General features: G+C 40.7%; 1 protein-coding gene across 7 annotated transcripts in view; it reads left to right on the top strand.

Annotated features, from left to right (window-relative positions):
• Positions 1 to 18,528, top strand: part of SGK3 (serum/glucocorticoid regulated kinase family member 3) — a 51,547-nt gene that overhangs the window by 13,363 nt on the left and 19,656 nt on the right. For 3 of the 7 annotated variants that reach the window (XM_053395987.1, XM_053395992.1, XM_053395988.1), the window contains exons 2-3: positions 12,314 to 12,421; positions 18,038 to 18,242. In XM_053395987.1, the coding sequence (XP_053251962.1) occupies positions 18,165 to 18,242 (78 nt within the window). In that variant the 5' untranslated portion in view covers positions 12,314 to 12,421; positions 18,038 to 18,164. Of the gene's footprint in view, positions 1 to 12,313; positions 12,422 to 12,941; positions 13,042 to 13,234; positions 13,407 to 18,037; positions 18,243 to 18,528 lie in introns of those variants that run through there. The other 4 variants (XM_053395989.1, XM_053395990.1, XM_053395991.1 and 1 more) reach the window with 4 other exon arrangements.

The raw sequence follows: 18,528 nt of genomic DNA, 5'->3' as shown, positions 1-18,528 counted from the left end.
GTGTTCCACGATGCACCATCTCAGTTTTAAATCTAGCAGTGTCTTGTCATTGACACATAGTAATTATATAGTAATCTTTATGGTAAAATTACTATCCCCGGGCAAATGGTGCTTGACTGCAGCAGAAGCACACGTGGTATTTATGGGGTGGAGTGGGGAGTATTTTGAAAGTATTATGTAAGTGCTTACATGAGGTCTATTTCTGTTTTATAAAGAGCAGAATTCTCTTTGTATTGTGGGCCACACAATTCTGAATTTTGTAGAAGATCATGCATTTAATACCTTGCATCATGTAGTACTTGTTTTGCTTGCTACTTCAGTCCCTAAAATTTATTAATTTTCCCCATTTCTTTCTTGCCTTTTATGTATATTTTACAATTTATTTTAGTCTCTTTATGGCAGGGAGTAGGGAATCTGTAGCCTTCAGGTGTTGGACCAGTGGCGCAATCTCCAACATTGGGCCCAACCTCTGTGCATTGAGTGAAGGTCTCAAGGGAGAGCAGCATTCCTGCTCACAGGGAGGAGCTTTCATGAGTACAGCCAGCATCCCTTTTCAAAACTTTACTCAGTGTACAGAGCTTGGAGCACAAGAAACACTTGAATGTGGGAATCTGAAACCCATCTTTACAGCTCATGAATGTGCCTGAGTGCTACTGCTTAGAGACCCAGTCATTGTAATATTTGGAACTTGTAATTTAAGTCTTGTCTTTAATTCCTCTGTTTCAGCTGCAAAGAAGCAAGCATTAGCACTTACTTAAATTTCTAATTTAGGCATTGTGTTAACAAGCAGGAGTGAAGGTCTGGTCACACATGACACCAGAGCTGAAAAGAGACATAATATTTTTAGAGCAATGGGTCTGATTTGGGAGCACCCTTGCCATTTTTAAATCCTATTCTACCTCCAGGGCTAAGTCCTTGAGGAGTGGGGACAGCTTCGCATGTTCTTCTCAGATGTTCTTTCTGCCTTCACCTTAAAAGTGTATTTGTACTCCTCTCATTTTTCAGCGTATGCTGGAGCATGGCCACTGTGGGACAGAAGAAAGGCAGCCATTTAAAAAACGACAACTGTAAATTCATATTCCCAATATGGCTGTAGAACTGCAAAACAAACGAAAAGACACACAGCTTATAGTTTTATGTGAAAAGATAATGGGTTTTTAGAAACATTAAAAACTGAAATATATGCACCCCGTTTAGTAGAAGAGGCAAGTCAGTTTGCTTTCCCTTGTGTAATCTGAGCTGCTTCCTTGCTTGCATTGAGGGGACAGCTTTGAAATTGAGGAGCACTCTGTGCATGTTAGATGATGTCTTTACAGCAGTTTAGCCATAAAGCCTGGCTGATTGCTGGCAGCTGAATTAATCAATAGTTTCACTCCTATCAAAGTGTTTTCACAAGAGACTTCTGATTTTACCTCTCCCCGCAACGGACGTGCTCTGTGTAGGAGCGATTGTTGGAGGGATTTCTGGGGCTACGCGACCCCTAAAAGACCCTGAGCCGAAATATATCCAGCGGCGTCGGAAAGGGACCTCAGTATCTACGCCTTTACGGGCGAAAGAATAGGGAGACCCAGACGCATCAAAGTGATTTCACAAGATCAGCCTTCACTTAGCAGGCACTCTCCAGATCTTTTTGCAGTGCAGCTTCCAGTGGCCTCAGCCAGCACAACTGTGCTGAATGGAGTTGTAGTCCAAAACATCTGGACGACACCACCTAAGGGAAGGCTGCCCAATATAATTGCCTAAGTGCTGGAATATGCATGTCAAGTAACTTGGAGCAATGGTGCTTCCTTTAGAAATGCAGAAACATTATGCAGTGTTATAATACTGCATCTTCTAGCACATAAGACCATGTGGTTTTAGTTTACTCAATCAATTTCCTACCCTAGAGTGATTCTTCTTACATATGCACATCGTTTAGTGAGAAACAGGAATGAGAAATATATTTATTATTTCGTGTATGTTCGGGTTCTGAACGTAATTCGTTCCAGAAAACCATTCGAGTTCCGAAACATTCGAAAACCGAAAACTCAATACAGAAGCCTCAAAACGGAAAAATTAATACGAATAAACTCAATAAGGAAGCCGCTTTGGAAGTTTGACTTCCGAGGCGTGTTTGAAAACAGAAGCATTTACTTCCGGATTTATGGCGTTTGAGTTCCGAAACATTCATCAACGGAGGAGTTCGAAAACCGAGGTTCCACTGTATTAGCAAATTTGATCAAACTTTGATAACAGCTAAGATTTTCAACCAGAGTTAAATGTTGCAAAGGTAGGTTTACGATGTCATCTTTGACAAATGTAACCAGTCTTCTCACAGGTGAATGTATTAGTCACAGACCTCACAGTGCTCCCTGCTAAGCTGAATTCATTAATATAATTTCAAGAACATGGTTTAGAAACTGAATACCAAAGAGTGGGAATGCATCAGAGAAATTAAGTGTTTTATGCTCGGGATAATGCCTAATGATTTAGCAGTACGTTATTAGGTACTATGATATGCACAGTGTTTGTGCATGTGGGGTAGTGGTGGTATGTAATTCTGATGAGACTGTTTTAAACTGGCATTCCAAGTTAACATTCAACTGCTTCATTTTTCCGCTTCACTTTAGTTAGGGTGATAAAAGTTGGGAAGCTAAAATTCTGCACGTGTTCCTAGATGGATAAGGAACTGCAAACAGGTGGTGTATGCATGTTTTCCTGAGTGGGGGAAAAAAACTTGATTCAGAAACCAGCAATATTCATGTGAAGTCCCAAGCAGGCTCCTGGCAATTGTGCCAATTGTCTGTTCAGATGGGAGAGCACAGATGGCTTAACCGAACCATCTACTCTTCTCTAAAAACAGGATTGATCCTACTGCCAACTGTTTGGTGCTGCGTGCTGCTGTTTTCTGCAACAGTGCTCACATTCTTCTGCTTAATTGTGCCAGAAATACTGCTGATCACTAAAAGACTCAAACTGAAGCGAGAAAACATTTGAAAGCATAACTCCTGCTTTCCCTTTGCCTTCCCACTTTCTCCAACTTGTAAAAGTAAGGGAGCTTGGCTAGAACCCTTTATACCTGATAGGTTAGTTCTCTAAATGCAGGACGTTAAAAAAACCCAACCCCATCAGGGAAGCATTTAAATCTGCCATTAATCTCTTCTGTAACCTAAGGTCCTGTCCTAGCTAAGACCCCCTGAACCTCAGGAGAGATTTTGGTGCCAGAGGAAGCAGCTTCTAGGGGCAGAAGGGAGTGGGACAGTCACGTTCCACCCATACACATCTGGATCCAGCTAATTCTTTCTGGGGGGGGGGGAATCCATGTTTATTTTAACACTGTGTTCAAGTAAGCATGCTTAGAATTGCAATCATATTTTCCAGTTTTCTTCTGTGAAAAGCGCTTTTCCTTTAAATTGTCACAAGGTCTAGCAATAGGTAGGAAGCAGGGAACAGTGAGCTGCTTGTCTGGGTTGGATCCTGCTCCCAGTCTCTAGTGTACACTTGGTGCTTAACTTTCATTTTTCAAACTGCTGTAAATGTCAAGCACATTTTCCCCTGAAGAAAAACTTCATGTTGGTAATTGCTGTGTCAGTGCAATTTTTCAGATCTTTGTTTCATTGCCTGCCACCATACTTATGTTGACATTTCCCCACTTTACTAATTTATTGCTTTTGTCAAATGCACTGCAGACGGCACTCAAATTATATTTTGAGTTATGGAGATGGTGTTGATTTTTTTCAATGAAGAGATGCAGAAGCAAAGCATTGCGCTTCAGACAACAGCATAAAAAAATGTACTGGGGGCTTTCATAAATATTGCAGTACCTAAAACAGGGCAGTTGCATAACTAGCAAAAGAGGCTGGCTGCCGTGCAGCTTGCTCTCATCGCTGCTTATCAACCTTGGCAAATGTAGTGGCACATCAGGATAGTTATCCACTCTTCCAAATACCGTTCTTAGAGTAAAAAGGAAACACTGATTATGAAATTTACAAATAAGCTGTGGGGAAAGCTGTTTTATTAGCATTCAGCAGTCTGAAAAGAAACTGCATTTATCCTTGCTAGGTTAGGATATATCTTATTAGTGTTTGATTCTGCATGTTTGTAGCAATGTAATATGTGCTTGGGTGACCCAGTAAAAGATTTGCGTTGCAATGCAATTAATTCAGTCTCTTCCTGCGCATAAAAGGGAGGGGAGATTAGAATTAGGGATGGAGGAGAAATTTGATTCAGTTCGCATTGAAACCCAGATCTTTCAAATTTGTAGTTTCTAAAACAATATAAGAACTGAAGCACAGCCATCCTTCAAAATTTGCATTTATCCAAATTGTGCAATGGAGCTCTCCAACCGATGTTTACAAAAATGTTTACATTAGGGGGACTGTGTATAAAAATGTATATATTAGTAAAAATAACTTACAGAATACATTATATTAGGAAGAATTGCTAGTAACAATGTGTGCATTATTTAAAACAGCAGACAAAAATGTGTTTATCAGGAGAAATTATCTGACTAAAATGCTGACAAATTGCTGCAGATACCTTTAGGACTGGAAAAATGAAAAACATCAACAACCCTATGGCAGAGGCGGAGGAAGGGGGTGCAGTTGGTGTGGTCCGACCTGGGTGTCACCACTGAGGGGGGTGACAAAAGGCCGCGCGGCACTCACCGTGGGGTCTCCAGCGCGCATGAGCCATGCGTCTCTCCTGGGAGAGATGTGGTGGCTTGGGTGCGTGCAGGCTCTGCGCTGTCCAAACAGTCCGCCCGCTGCCTCCCCCCCAGCTGTAGGGCGGCTGAGTGGAAGGAGGCAGGCAGACTCTGGAGCCCCTGCGGTGCGCCATGCCCCTATGGGTGGCTTGCCCTGCTGCTGGGTGCGCTGCCCGAGCGGATTCCTCCGCCGCTGCCCTATGGTGCTTCTCTTGTATTTAAAAGCTTCTAGCCACATAATGGGCTTGATTGTAGGGTTCCTTCCAATGGGGAGCAGATACCACAGAAAAAGACCCCCACAACTTGCTTCATCCATGTGGCTGACAGCCTTTAAATGGTACAGGTGGGCCCATGGGGAAAGCACTTAGCACAGTGACTGTGTCATCTTTAAAGAGTTGTTTGTTGTTCTGTCTTCATTGCCTTATGCCAAGAAGGCCTCAAGGCAACTTGAAGCAGAAATGCGGTATAAACAAATACAGTGTAATATATCAAAGAAAAAACAACAAGGAACAATGACTAAAATATCCATGTACTTAATACAAAGACAATTAAAATCCCACAACCTCAGCATGATCACCATAAACACAACAAAGCCAACAAACAGCCCCATGACTATAAAAAAAGAAAGATCAGCGCAATCAGATACCTGGGAGAAGAGGAAAGTTTTGACCTGGTGCCCTCCTTGCCAACTTTTCAGTGCTAGGCTTGTGAATCTTCATAGTGAAAAGAGCTGCTTCATTTAACAGTTTTTACTAAATTTGGTCTATCCAGGTTAAACTAAACCATTTTTTTAAAACCTTACAGTTAGGTAACAGTAAATTGTATTCATGGGGCATCAAAAGTTTCTTCTAATGCTTTTTTAATTTTCCCTTGACAAAAGCAAGCTTTCTAGATAGTGGAGATGAGGCTTGCAACATCTGTTGAAAAATAAGAAAGCATAATTTAAAAATGCACAGTTCGTAAGTTGCAGTGAGAGAACCTCCCAAATTTACTTAATTCACAGCTTGTGTTTGAGAGCTGCTAGTTCAGTGTTTTGAGTGCTGTTTTATAATTAATCATGCCTGCCCGTTTCTCTTTGAAGTTTTGTTTTTAAAAAACACTTCTGGTGACTCATTGAATTAAAACTTGGTGTAACGTTGGTAAGAATGCTGGCAGATATGCCTCAAAAACAAGATTTTATAAACTGATGCCTCTGCAACGTGGACACTGATAAGCTTCTGTTGACTCCACTTCAAAGGGTGTTGTTTCGTTTTGGGAAATCCAAAATGCTGATTTTGTGAAAGCAGAGCCTTTAAAAATTTTAAACAAGAGCAATGTGTTTGCATTTTCCTTGGTGGTAATTAGTTCAAGGGTGAATTTTTCCTATTCCCATTCAGAACTCAGAACAGCATTGTTTAGGAGAACATAAAAAGTCAGTATATTTACTTTTGTACATAATGTAATGAGAAAGATTTTAGCATTAATTAGAAAATATTATTCTAGCAGGAATGCACCACCTTTCTAAACTAAAAAACGCCAAGTGGTATTACATTTCGTTATAGGGGAGTTGCTCCAGACCTTTAATCATAGTGATCTGAGAGCGCTTCTGTGACCCAGAGTGATACTAGGCTAGATGAACAAATAATCTGACCTGGCATAAGGCAGTTTATGGCCTTCTATGATGGGCATGCATATGCGAACAAATTAACTCATACTCATTCCTCACTCTTTGTGGATAGACATCCCAGTTCAGTATAGTGTTTTGTATTATTCAATTAACTTTCTCTTCTGTAGTAATCCCTAACAGATGTCCAGGACTGGATCTGTGCAGTTTGTGACACTGATTTTTTTTTTAAACCAGTCTTCAGTGAAGTTACATTTAGAAAACCTGATGTTAAATAATTCAGACATACAGCATCATCGTGGTTACTTGTGATTCAATCTGTTGTGATTCAATCCACTGAAATGTGCTACTCCTTGTAAAGAGTGGAAGAAAGAACTGCATGGAGTCGCGTGACAAAGACCCCTGTGAATTGCCCACATTGGTTTTTAGTGGCTTTCAGAAAACCACAAGTGGAAACATGGGAATTCCAGCTAATATATCAACTTGTTAAATTTCTAGTTGACTTTTTGACTTAACTAGATGGACTAGTTTCTTGCCTGAAGGAGCGTCTCCACCCCCATTGTTCAGCCTGGACACTGAGGTCCAGCTCCGAGGGCCTTCTGACAGTTCCCTCCCTGCGAGAAGTGAAGCTACAGGGAACCAGGCAGAGGCCCTTCTCAGTAGTGGCGACTGCCCTGTGGAACGCCCTCCCATCAGATGTCAAGGAAATAAACAACCATCTGACTTTTAGAAGACACCTGAAGGCAACCTTTTTTAGGGAAGTTTTTAATATTTGATGTTTTATCCGGTTTTTAATATTCTTTTGGGAGCCGCCCAAAGTGGCTGGGGAAACCCAGCCAGATGGACTGGGTATGTATGTATGTATGTATGTATGTATGTGTGTATGGATGTATGTATGGATGTATCTATAAATAAAATTCCACTTATTTTTGCTATCTAGATGTTCTCTTTACTTTCTTGTTCGTTTTGAAAAGTTATAAGCTGCCCTTCAATTAAATGGTTCTCAAGCCAGCTTTCAAGCAATAAATAATAATGCTATATGTGCATACATACACAAACCTCAGACAACCCAGCAGCCTTTAGTCTTCTGCCTGATGGAAAAGATTCAGAGTATACTTCCTATCCCTTTGTGTCTGCAGTCCAAGGGCAAAACTGGCAGCTGAGTGTTCTTTCTGGCAGAGATGTCACATACTATCTCGCACTATTTGTCATATTCTTGTCTCTCAGCTGGGCATTCCAAACGAGGGTCTTCTCACAGAAGCCGGTTTTGTGCACATCTGGTAGTAATCTGCTGTGCACATCTGACATCTTCTTTCTAGCTTCTCTTGCAGGAATATCTCATTTTCCCTCCACTTGGAGACTTCGTGTTTGGATCTGGGAAATGCAGTGCTACCCTCCCCATGCACGTTCTCCCCCCCCTAAACATACTGTTGTTGCAACCATTATTGGAATGTATTTATACAAATGTCACCAATACCTACTGGATATGGGATATGAAGTAGTGGCAAGTGTTCGCATTCATACCGCTCTATAAACTCCTATTTATTTGCTTAGACATTTTTCTAAAATGCCTTTGGCTGTGCACCACCCCTCCTAGAATGCTTTCCCAGCTGTGCTGGAATCTGTTAATTCTGATCTCATGCTATCTTCATGAGGATTAAGATGACCAAAATTCTGCCTCAACCATACAGTGACACTTTCAAACATGATTCTATGTATGTAAGTCCTATCGGCATACATTTCAGAGGTTTGAAAATAATGTGAGTTTGGAGACATGCGCTTGTGTTCATGCCATAGCCAGTCATCATGCCTTGAGAACCTTAGAAAAGCCTTGTAGGGACAGATCAGCCTCCAAGAGTGGCCTGCCATTATTTTGCCCCTTCTGGAAGAAAAGATACCAGTGGGAATATTTAGCAGACCAGTGGCTAGAAGGGAAAGATTTTAGCTAGGGATGGGGAAGGCCTGGTCTCCAGATGTTTTTGAAGTCCCAAATGCCATCAGTCTCAGACAGCAGAAGTCACAGATGAAAGGAGGTGGAGTCCAACAACCTCTTTAGGGCCACGGGTTCCGAGACCTGATTCCAAGCCCTTGCCCACCTGCCATTCCTGTGCTCTCATCACAGCATTTGGTATTGCTTTTCATTTAACACAAAAAGTTGGAAGAGTGGCTCACATGTTCCCCATGTAATTTTCAATTTAGCTCTCACTGTAAAAGGAAATGAAGCTATCTAGTGTGAGGAGGAAGGTCGATTATCTACACTAACAGCTTTAATTGTCATTCCCAATCCTGGGAACTGTAGTTCTTTGGTAATATTCATGGCTTCGTCCTAGCAGTACACTGTGGCCAACCTAGGATGGGGGTGAAGCATTGAAACAAGAGTCCATAAAGCCATATAACAACTTAGTTTCCTTTGGTTGAAAAGACCTGCATTTTAAGAAGAGGCGCTATGAGGGACCTAATTTACACTGCTTGTCACTCCCATGAACAGGTTTTTGGTGTTGGCTGATTGGCAGTAAAGAGACGTGAGGGTTCTTATCACCCTCACCATGAATAAACATTTATAAGACTTCTAGGGAGAAGCCCCAAGAGTTAAACGGATAGAAAACTGATATAAGTTTGTGGAACAGTTGTACCCAGTTAGTTTGCCTTTATTTCCCACTAGACATGGCAAAGGGAGGACAGTATGAACAGTGGGTTAATAATAATAATAGTAATAATAATAATTATTTTTTATTTATACCCCGCCCATCTGGCTGGGTTTCCCTATGGGTGGCTTACAGAATATATAAAACATAATAAAGCATCAAACTTAAAAAACTTCCTAAAACAGGGTTGCCTTCAGATGTCTTCTAAAAGTTGTATAGTTCTTTGTCATCTGAAGGGAGGGCGTTCTACAGTGAGGGCGCCACTACCAAGAAGGCCCTCTGCCTAGTTCCCTGTAACTTCACTTCTCGCAGTGAGGGAACCAGCAGAAGACCCTCGGAGGAGGACCTCAGTGTCTGGGCTAAGTGAGACACTGTCTGGGGTGGAGACACTCCTTCAGGTATACTTGGCCCAGACGGTTTAGGGCTTTAAAGGTCAGCACCAACACTTGGATGTCAGTAGAGCAGGGGTAGTGAACCTGGTGCCCTCCAGATGTCGCTTTACTTCAGCTCCCATCAGCCCCAGACAGCATGGCCAATGGAGATGGATGATGAGAGTTACAGTCTCACAACATGCCGGTGGTGGCATGTTGCTCTGCATATGCTCAAGGACACTTTCTTCTTTATCTGACCTCGAACTCGGCAGCTCTTATCTCTGCAACAGAATGTACTAGGTATTTGCATAATTTAGACCTTGAAGATAATTTATTTGCCGTCAGCCAGAAAAGGTCGTCAAAAGAAATGTAGGACATTTTCAGGCAGTGTGTAGACCCCTTGCTGTAGTGTAAGATTCTCCTCAATCCACTCTGTAGCTATTTCGATTCAGTTTGTGATCTTGCCACTAACAAAATGTGTACTTTGTCCTGCTTGAGGAATATTGGTGTCTACTTTTGGGATTTGCTGTAACTCTGATTTTCCTTTCCCTACCCCATTAGACCACTTTAGTGAACAGTGTAGGTTTATTCCTTAACCTATCCAGGTACTTTCTGAGTAGCCTTTGAGCTCCACCATCAAGTAGCTGCTACTGTCTAATTAGTCAGACTATTAGACTGCTTAATTAAAATCCTTTAATTAGAGGAATCCACTAATTAGGCAGAGCCAACTTTCTAGTAGCATATTAGACAGAGCAAGCATGGGTGGGCCAATAAATCCAAGATCCAGTTAAAATTGAATTTATTTAACTTTATATGAGTTTAACAAGGCATTAATTAAATTTAAAAGTGGGAAAGCTTGTAAAGTACCCCAAACACATAACAAGACAAGCTTCCTATACTACATGGTTCCTGTGATGTTTTTTCCCCAGGAGGGCCATTAACGTTCCTGGTTGCAGAAAATAACCATTTGTTCAAGTGCAAATCATGTTAAGTACGTGTACTCTTAAAATAAAGAGGCCTCAAGAAACTCTCTCTCACACACAAGCACACACTCCTGGTCTCTCTTTAATGATTAGCGTCTCAATCAAAGAGGAATATTTGCATTAGGCAGCATAATCATCATAGGGAGAACGAAAGGTGCAGGGGGAAGCAATAGCAAGGCAGGACAGGTTTATACTAAGTAATCATACAATAGTATGCAACTGTAAAGTTCCCTTGTGTTGAAATGGTGATGCCATAGCCTTTCCTGCTATGTAACTGGCTAATCCCTGGTTTGAGTACACGTGTGAGACAAGTCTTCCTGCAGGAAGATGAGCACATACATGAACAGCAGTGACAAGCAGCTGGCTCGCAAGAGGTGAGTGGGAATTTTGATGTGTCTGCTGCTGGATGATGGACTTTAATGCACACAGGAAACTGGCCTGCATCCACACATGGTCAAGGAAAACTGAAACTTTCAGTTTTAGAAATATGGGGCTGATGATCAGGTTAAACTGACACAATTGAAAAATCCAGTGAGTTTCCTTCACAGTTGTGTATTCATCCCTTTATGGTTTCAGTTCCTGGTTTTTGAAGTGGGGTGATGTTTTCAGTTCTCCCATTTACTGGAAAAAATCTTGCTTTGTTTGCAAATCTGTGTGGCGAGTAACAATTAGACAAGCTGGTATCTGAAGACTGCAAATGTAGCCAGATAAATTCCCACCCATTTATCTCCAGGACAAGTTGACAGCATGTTGTGGTTCCCGCCAGTAATTTCTGCGGTTTTGGAACTTGCACAGTCTGTTTTACAAGACAGTCTGTTTGCTGTTTTGAGACCTTTGAACTACATTCAGTCACTAGAAGTGTCACAGCTCAACCACTGCTGTATTATTCATGCAGTCAGGTGCTTTAAAACTAGCAGGGCACATAGCCTTAATGTGACTATGAATTTTGAAGAGCTGCTGTGCCTAGCAGTTAACCCTTATTCGTTTGAAAATTCCAAATAGATTTTCTTTGACTATAAATTACTTTGGTTATAAATGCTCTGAAGGTTTCCCTGTCCCCAGCCCGCAGATTTGATATTTCAGGCCTTTTAATGGAACACAAAAACATAGTTGTTGCAGAGTAGGTTTTTCACTCACCACAAGGAAGGCAGGTGCAGCTGTAAGCATAAACTATAAACCTATACAGTGGTACCTCTGGTTAAGTACTTTATTCGTTCCGGAGGTCTGTTCTTAACCTGAAACTGTTCTTAACCTGAAGCACCACTTTAGCTAATGGGGCCTTCTGCTGCTGCCATGCTGCTGGAGCACAATTTCTGTTCTCTGTTCTGTCCTGAAGCAAAGTTCTTAACCTGAGGTACTATTTCTGGGTTTCCTGAAGCGTATGTAACCCGAGGTACCACTGTAATCAGCTATCACTGGTTACTGCATAAGCAAGGAGTAAAGGCGAAAGAGAAACTAAATTCACAACTCAAGAAGGACACTTAACTTCCTGGGCATAGAATCATTAACCTTTTGGTGACCTTTTCTCTCAGTAGAATGAGTATTAATTAAAGACTGTTGCTTATTCCAACAAGGATAAGGTACAGTGGTACCTCAGGTTACATATGCTTCAGGTTACATACGCTTCAGGTTACAGACTCTACTAACCCAGAAATAGTGCTTCAGGTTAAGAACTTTGCTTCAGGATGAGAACAGAAATTGTGCTCTGGTGGTGCGGTGGCAGCAGGAGGCCCCATTAGCTAAAGTGGTCTTCAGGTTAAGAACAGTTTCAGGTTAAGTACGGACCTCCAGAACGAATTAAGTACTTAACCTGAGGTACCACTGTATTTAAGAATAGGCTTCTTTAAGAACTAGTAATATTCTGAACTTGGCTGTGCTTGGTTCATTGAAGGTGCTATCAAAATTAATAACCAATTTACCAAATTTTCAATAGGGCTATACTAAATATGGACAAAAGTTGATTAAAGAGCTAATAAGTAATATTGGTTGGTTAGCCTCTTTTAACTTAATATCTTTGCTGTGTGTAGGTCTGCCCTGCAGCCAGAATTGATCTTTGCAAAGCTGTGGTTTGCAAGCTCTTCATCTCTGACGTTACCCATTGCTGGATTTGTACCTTGCTCCCAAGAGACTAAAAGGTAAGGGATCCCTGCAAATAATCTCACTTTGCTTACAGTTTATTTTTGTTAACAGTTGTGCTTTGCTATAAAGATGTACAATCCAAACTTTCCATATTACCTTTTTCTCCCGTGTTGAAATAAACATAATGGAAAAACCTTCATATAAACCAGGCATATCCAACTTTTAAGAGACTGAGATCTACTCCCACTATTAAAAAACTGGCAGTGATCTACCAAAGTTGTTGTGCTTTTGGGGGGTGGGTCCAATGATCTACCATGGACACCCCGTGATCTACCCGTAGATTGTTGGATACCCCTGATATAAACTCTTGATGGGGGAGGGAAAGAGTTGCAAGACTGCTATGCTCCTTGAGATTCTAGCAGATGCTTTATGAAAGTCATTCATGCCACAGTTATGCTATGATTTTTACAGATGGGACCAAATCAAGATGAGATGTGGGAGCAGCATTGGTCTGTACAGACCACGCTTTTGCAAGGAAGTTCCCTTCTAAATCAGCAAGTATTCACTGCAGATTTCCCCCCTGTCTCACTAGCCTTGAATTACATTACATTCCTGGACTAGGAAAAGCCTGTTACTTAATGCTAATTCCTGGAATTCATGCCCTAGAGTCGTTCAGGTACAACATGTACTTGTTCTTCTTTAATCTTCTCTGAGTTGGAGGCACTTTATTCTTTTGACTTTTGAGTCGTTTGCTGGGTTTAGCAACTCGTTGGAAACAAAGGCAATAAGCTGTCTGAGCAGGGTCCACGTTGACATTTGTTGTGTACAGATTCCATTTAATGACGTTATTCTCGTTGTCAAATCCATAGTGATGGGACCACCATGGCAAGAGCTCAGAAAAATCCCAACCCCAACAAGGTCAAAACCTACATTCTTGTTATGGTCAAAGAAGTGTGTCAAGACAAATAGGCAAGAAGTTCTCCTGCTTGGCTAAGGATTGGACATGATACCCACACAAATCAATATCTGCTGGAGAGAGAGGTCCTATCAGTGTACCACTCTGCTAGTTCATTTATGTATTAGATCTCTCACCTTTACTCCAAGGAGCTCAAGGTGGTGGCATACATGGTTTTCCCCCTTCCCATTTTATTCTCACCACAGCCTTGTGTGATAGGCTAGGCTGAGAGACAGTGACTGGTGCCCAAGGTCATGGCTGAATAGGAATTTGAACACTAGTCTCCCAAGTCCTAGTCCAACATTCAAACCAGTATACCACCTGGGCTCTCTGTACTAATTATTTCTCTAATTATATGTTGCTGCAGTGTCCACTTTGGCGGGCGGGCGGGGATACTTAGCAAACTTCTCTGATAATTCAGCCTCCTGCTCTATGTATGAACTCCATTTCTTGATGAAAACATGAATATGCATAGTATATTTGCATTTTAAAATACTATTGGATTGTTTGTGTAATAAAACCTTGGCTGAATTAATAAGACCTGACTGTTAATTGAAAGAAGGATGTTCTTAAGCAGAAAAGATAGCTAGAAACAACAGCTCAAACCAGGATGTTAGGTGGTTTACAATACTTTATACATCTGTTCTTATTTCCTGTTTTCAGAGCTAGTAGCAACTATTAATGGATTTCCATCTTTTCCAGATTATCTCATGAATTGGGCTTGATTACTTTGTTTTGTTCTCCATATTCCACAAGAAACTCTGTAATCTTTAGAATGGCCTCTCTTATCTCTAAATGACTGAGAGTTATCCTCTGAGTGGGAACCTTGGTCTTAAATACTTCATAAAGGGAACAAAAGTCAAGTGATTGTTGCTGATTATTTTTATAGGTGTTAAAGGTGCTATTTTATTCTTTGTCCTAACAACCAGCTTTGGGTGTAGGTTGCAGTTTTCCTTTCATAGATTAGGAACTGTAGCTGAGAGCTGGTGAGTTGCTTGTTGCATGGCGAGGTCCTGAGGGCCTGCCCCCCATTCCTTAGCTAATGAAACACAGACACCAGTGTTTTGTGTTAATGGGAAAAATTAGGCCACAACTTTGTTGGTTACAGATGTGAGCAGTTTTGGCGTAGGCATTGGAACTGAACTGACTGTATCTCTCTCCTGCCTGTCATGCAGGTAGTCTCATAAGGGTCAACTACTGGTAGGGGGAGCCCTATTGATGTACATAAACTGTGAGCCCCCCCCCCGGGGTCCCCGATGGAGTCGTGGTATGGCTGTAGCCCCTACCCGGGCTTCGGACGGGAACCACACCCCGGGATGCCTTTAACGGAATACCCTTCAAGAGGAGGGGCAGCTGAAGGCCACAACCTCCCCTCCCACAAACCATGTTAACAAATCTCTAACCGCCAAACCTTACAAAGTTGTGACAATTGCTACAAGGCAGGCGAAAACCACATGGCTGGTGCCAATTTGCCAAGTGGGAAAATTCCTACCTGGCCCCCACAAACAGGTGACCAACCGTAGTCCATAGCAAGGCCAAGATGGAGAGCGCATAAAATTAGGGTGGGGGTGGGGGGAGATCCGGCGCAGTAGACAAAGGAGACCGAGCCCAGCCACGCAGAGGTTTAAATCCAGGTGAGCCATGCCCCCAGGTCGACCTGATTGGTCAGCCATGGAGCATGACACAGCCGGGAATCCCCATGACGCAGGCGGCATCACTACGCCTCCGTCCCTGGGAAGGGGAGCGGTCTTGCCACCTATGGATGCCTGTTCTGAAGACAGGTCTTAAAAGTCCAACATCCTCTGTCCAGAATTCCATACTGTTTCTTGTGGCTGTTTTCATATTTGCTGAAAACAATTGCTTGCATTTCCCCCTCCCCCTACAAAAATGGTTTAAAAGACAAGCGTGTCTGCACAGAAATGTGGGACACTTATTCACAGTGTGTACATGAATGTGGGCCTGAGAGTCTGCTTGTCTTAGAAATACCTATTAAAGTTATTCAAATGGATTGAAGTATGTTGTATTTAACTGCAAAGTTTTATTTTAAGTAATTTTTATTTTTATTTTGTTTTATTTAAGTAATATTGTTTAAAGGTTTTTTTTATTTTAAATGGCTTGCTCTAAAAATTAACCAATTAATACACCAGAATGGCAGTACTTGAGCAAATATGAGTTAGCTTAGTTGCACAAAATAATTCTGACAGAAAAATAGGACACAATCTAGCTGTATTTATGCAATTTTCCATTGTGTGTGTGTGTTTTAATACAAGCAATTTAATCACATGTTTTAACTCTTAAATTAGTGAGACTGATCTACATTTGATTGATTTACATTTGCCTTGATCATGCTCTCAATTTTCTAGTAAGCCACTGTAGATCAAGAGAAAATATTTTTTCGTTGCTCTTGATAATGTATTGCTTTCTGTCAGTGCCTGCTAAGTCCAAACAACCCTATTTTATAACCTTGAATTTCTCAGAAGCAACATAATTCTGAGCACAAAACTAAATTGGCTCATCATAATCTATATTTTAGTAGGATGTTTAAAACAAGCCTCATAACTGAATTTTGAAGTGCTTTGTCACTTCAGCCAACACAAACATGGGTGTCTCCCTAACAGGAGAATTACATCACAGTGGCTTTGTGGAAAAATGGGAGAGCACATACAATTGAAACATAGACTTCTATTTTAAGATGGGAACTATTGTAGGTGTATATTATTTAGACTGGGTATATGTTGACAACATGAAACGGTATCAGCTTTACTAATATAATAACAATCATGTTCTCTGTGCCTAACAAGGGACCATAAGTGCTTTTTTTTTTTAATGCTAGAGAAAGATTGCAATAACTACTGGTTTTTGAAAGAGAGAGGTAGCCATTGATACTTTGCTCCAGTTTGCCTTGTTGAAAACTTGGGATCTTTAGTCCTAGACACAACTTGCCCTATAACTTCTTCAATCACTTTCTTAAATGTTGCAGATGGAGCTTCTACCAACATCTGTTTACATTCCTCAACTTTTTAAGATAAAGCCTGGAGAACAATTCTGTTAAACTTTGAAAGAACCATTATTTTAGTTTGCCCTGATGTAACATTATTTTGTGATTGTGGCTGTCTGACTGTTTTTTGTTTTCCTAATGGAGCAACACAGTTTTCTGCATATTTTTGTATCTGTGTTGTTGCTCTAGATGCCTGCATATAATCATTTAAATTTGACCTAGTATAGCACTGCCTTGATCTATTTGGTCATACTTCTTTAAATGCCTTAGTGTGCAGAGTAGGTCTTAATAAGCTTACTGTTATAGTAGCACAAGTTAAACAGATAATTCACCCACTTTAGATTAATAACAAAACACATTTTAGGTACTGAACCACTACTTTTGGATGGTGATAGGAATATTCTTGTTCTTCAGAATTACCTTTCTATTACAAATATATAAGGCTATTTAAGAAAGAAAGAAAGAAAGAAAGAAAGAAAGAAAGAAAGAAAGAAAAGAAAGGAAGAGAAATTTATTGGGGATAAATTAAGCAAAATGGTCAGAGCACAAAAGCAAGAACTTCAAACTGCTGCCTCTAGAGCAACTCATTGGAGATAAGAGTCATTTGCACACTGTCAAAATGCAGAGAAGAGGAGCAGAATTGCACTCCCTGCCTTAATGTGCTCACACCACCTTTTGTACACATGTACAAATTTATTGAATTTATATCCTGCCCTTCTTCCCATAAGGGCCAATGAAGTATTATATGAGTAGGTTGTGGGAGATTTTAGCAGTCAAACCTAGCTGTATTTCAATGAAGTATTTTACCTGCATTATCTTACTGCTGTTGCTTAAAGGAAAATGCACGACTGTGACCACAATTAAGTAAGTAAAGCATATTTAAACTTACTTCAAAGTGTGGTCTGTTTCAGTGCATGAGGGTGGGGGAGTCAGCTGCTTCTTGCAGCTGAATATATTTAAATGATTAATAGCCTATTCCTATGCTTCATTAATCTGTCAAACAATGGGATTCAATACTGTACTCTACTACTGGGGCTCTCTGTGTGCTAGCCCTGTGGTTTAAAAAATAGGCACCACCAGCCACTTTTTCTTTTGTTTGTTAACCCACACATGTGGGTCTCTAGAGGAGTAAATATAATTAATGTATCCTCTTACCAATTCCCATCACAGGTGGGGATTTAGTTTTGAGTAAACAAGCATACATAAACAAACAAATGCCTGCCTGCAAGTTTCAGCAAGTTCCTATCTCATCTTGGCCACAGACTAACCATGTGGCTTTAGGCAAACCTTTATTTCTGTGCCCCTACCTGTCATGTAATAATAATACTAATCTATGTTATATTCCTCTTGTAAGGATTAATAAGAAAATGCATGAAAAGCTCTATGAATATATCATATATGTTACATAAATAAGTTACAGTAGTATTTTGTTATTTACCAACCATGTTTTAGTGATGGTGGTATTTTGGAGTTAAAAGAACCTAACACAACTGGTACATTTTTATGTCTGCATATACAACCACCAAGCCTTACTATAGCCACGCTGCTATTATTCTTAACACTTGACTGCCCTCCAGTTCCCAGGACATCTCACTTGTATCATCTTCACTTTATACAAACATGGAAAGATAACCTTTATTTAGAAAATCATTAAAATTCAGTTTGCAACCATGATTCAAATCAGTCACCTGCTGAACTTTTTGTTTCATTTTATTTAAGGTTTGCATGATGGAATTTAAATTTACACAAGAGAGGCTGCATGTTTTAGATCAATACTGCTGACATTTTCTACATTTTGCTATACCTGGTGTGGTGGTCTTGAATTTTTGCCTAAAGACAACATATAATGGATGTCAAGGAAAGCTGCCCAAGTGTTAGTATCCCCAGCTCTGATGAACACAGAGTGAAGAAAAAAAGATTTACTGTAAGTATGTGAGCATAAAGCACTTTTCTCAGTCAATGGGGGCTTATTCTTGTGCTCCATTTCATATTCAATTAATGGCATGGTTTGGATGTAATGTTAAACCATTATTTAGCACTATGTGAGCAAGCCTTGGAACTGACATGGTTTGCCCTCCCTTCCTGCATGAGGAAGAGATTAGAAGTATGTGCTCCCTGTTTACACATCCAAATACTGTGGTTAGCTTAAACCAGGCATAGGCAAACTCAGCCCTCCAGATGTTTTGGGACTACAACTCCCATCATCCCTA

Source organism: Podarcis raffonei, chromosome 7, assembly GCF_027172205.1.
Source record: "Podarcis raffonei isolate rPodRaf1 chromosome 7, rPodRaf1.pri, whole genome shotgun sequence".
Taxonomy (NCBI): domain Eukaryota; kingdom Metazoa; phylum Chordata; class Lepidosauria; order Squamata; family Lacertidae; genus Podarcis; species Podarcis raffonei.
Note: the sequence above shows the minus strand (reverse complement) of the source record. Positions and strands in the feature narration are given on the sequence as shown.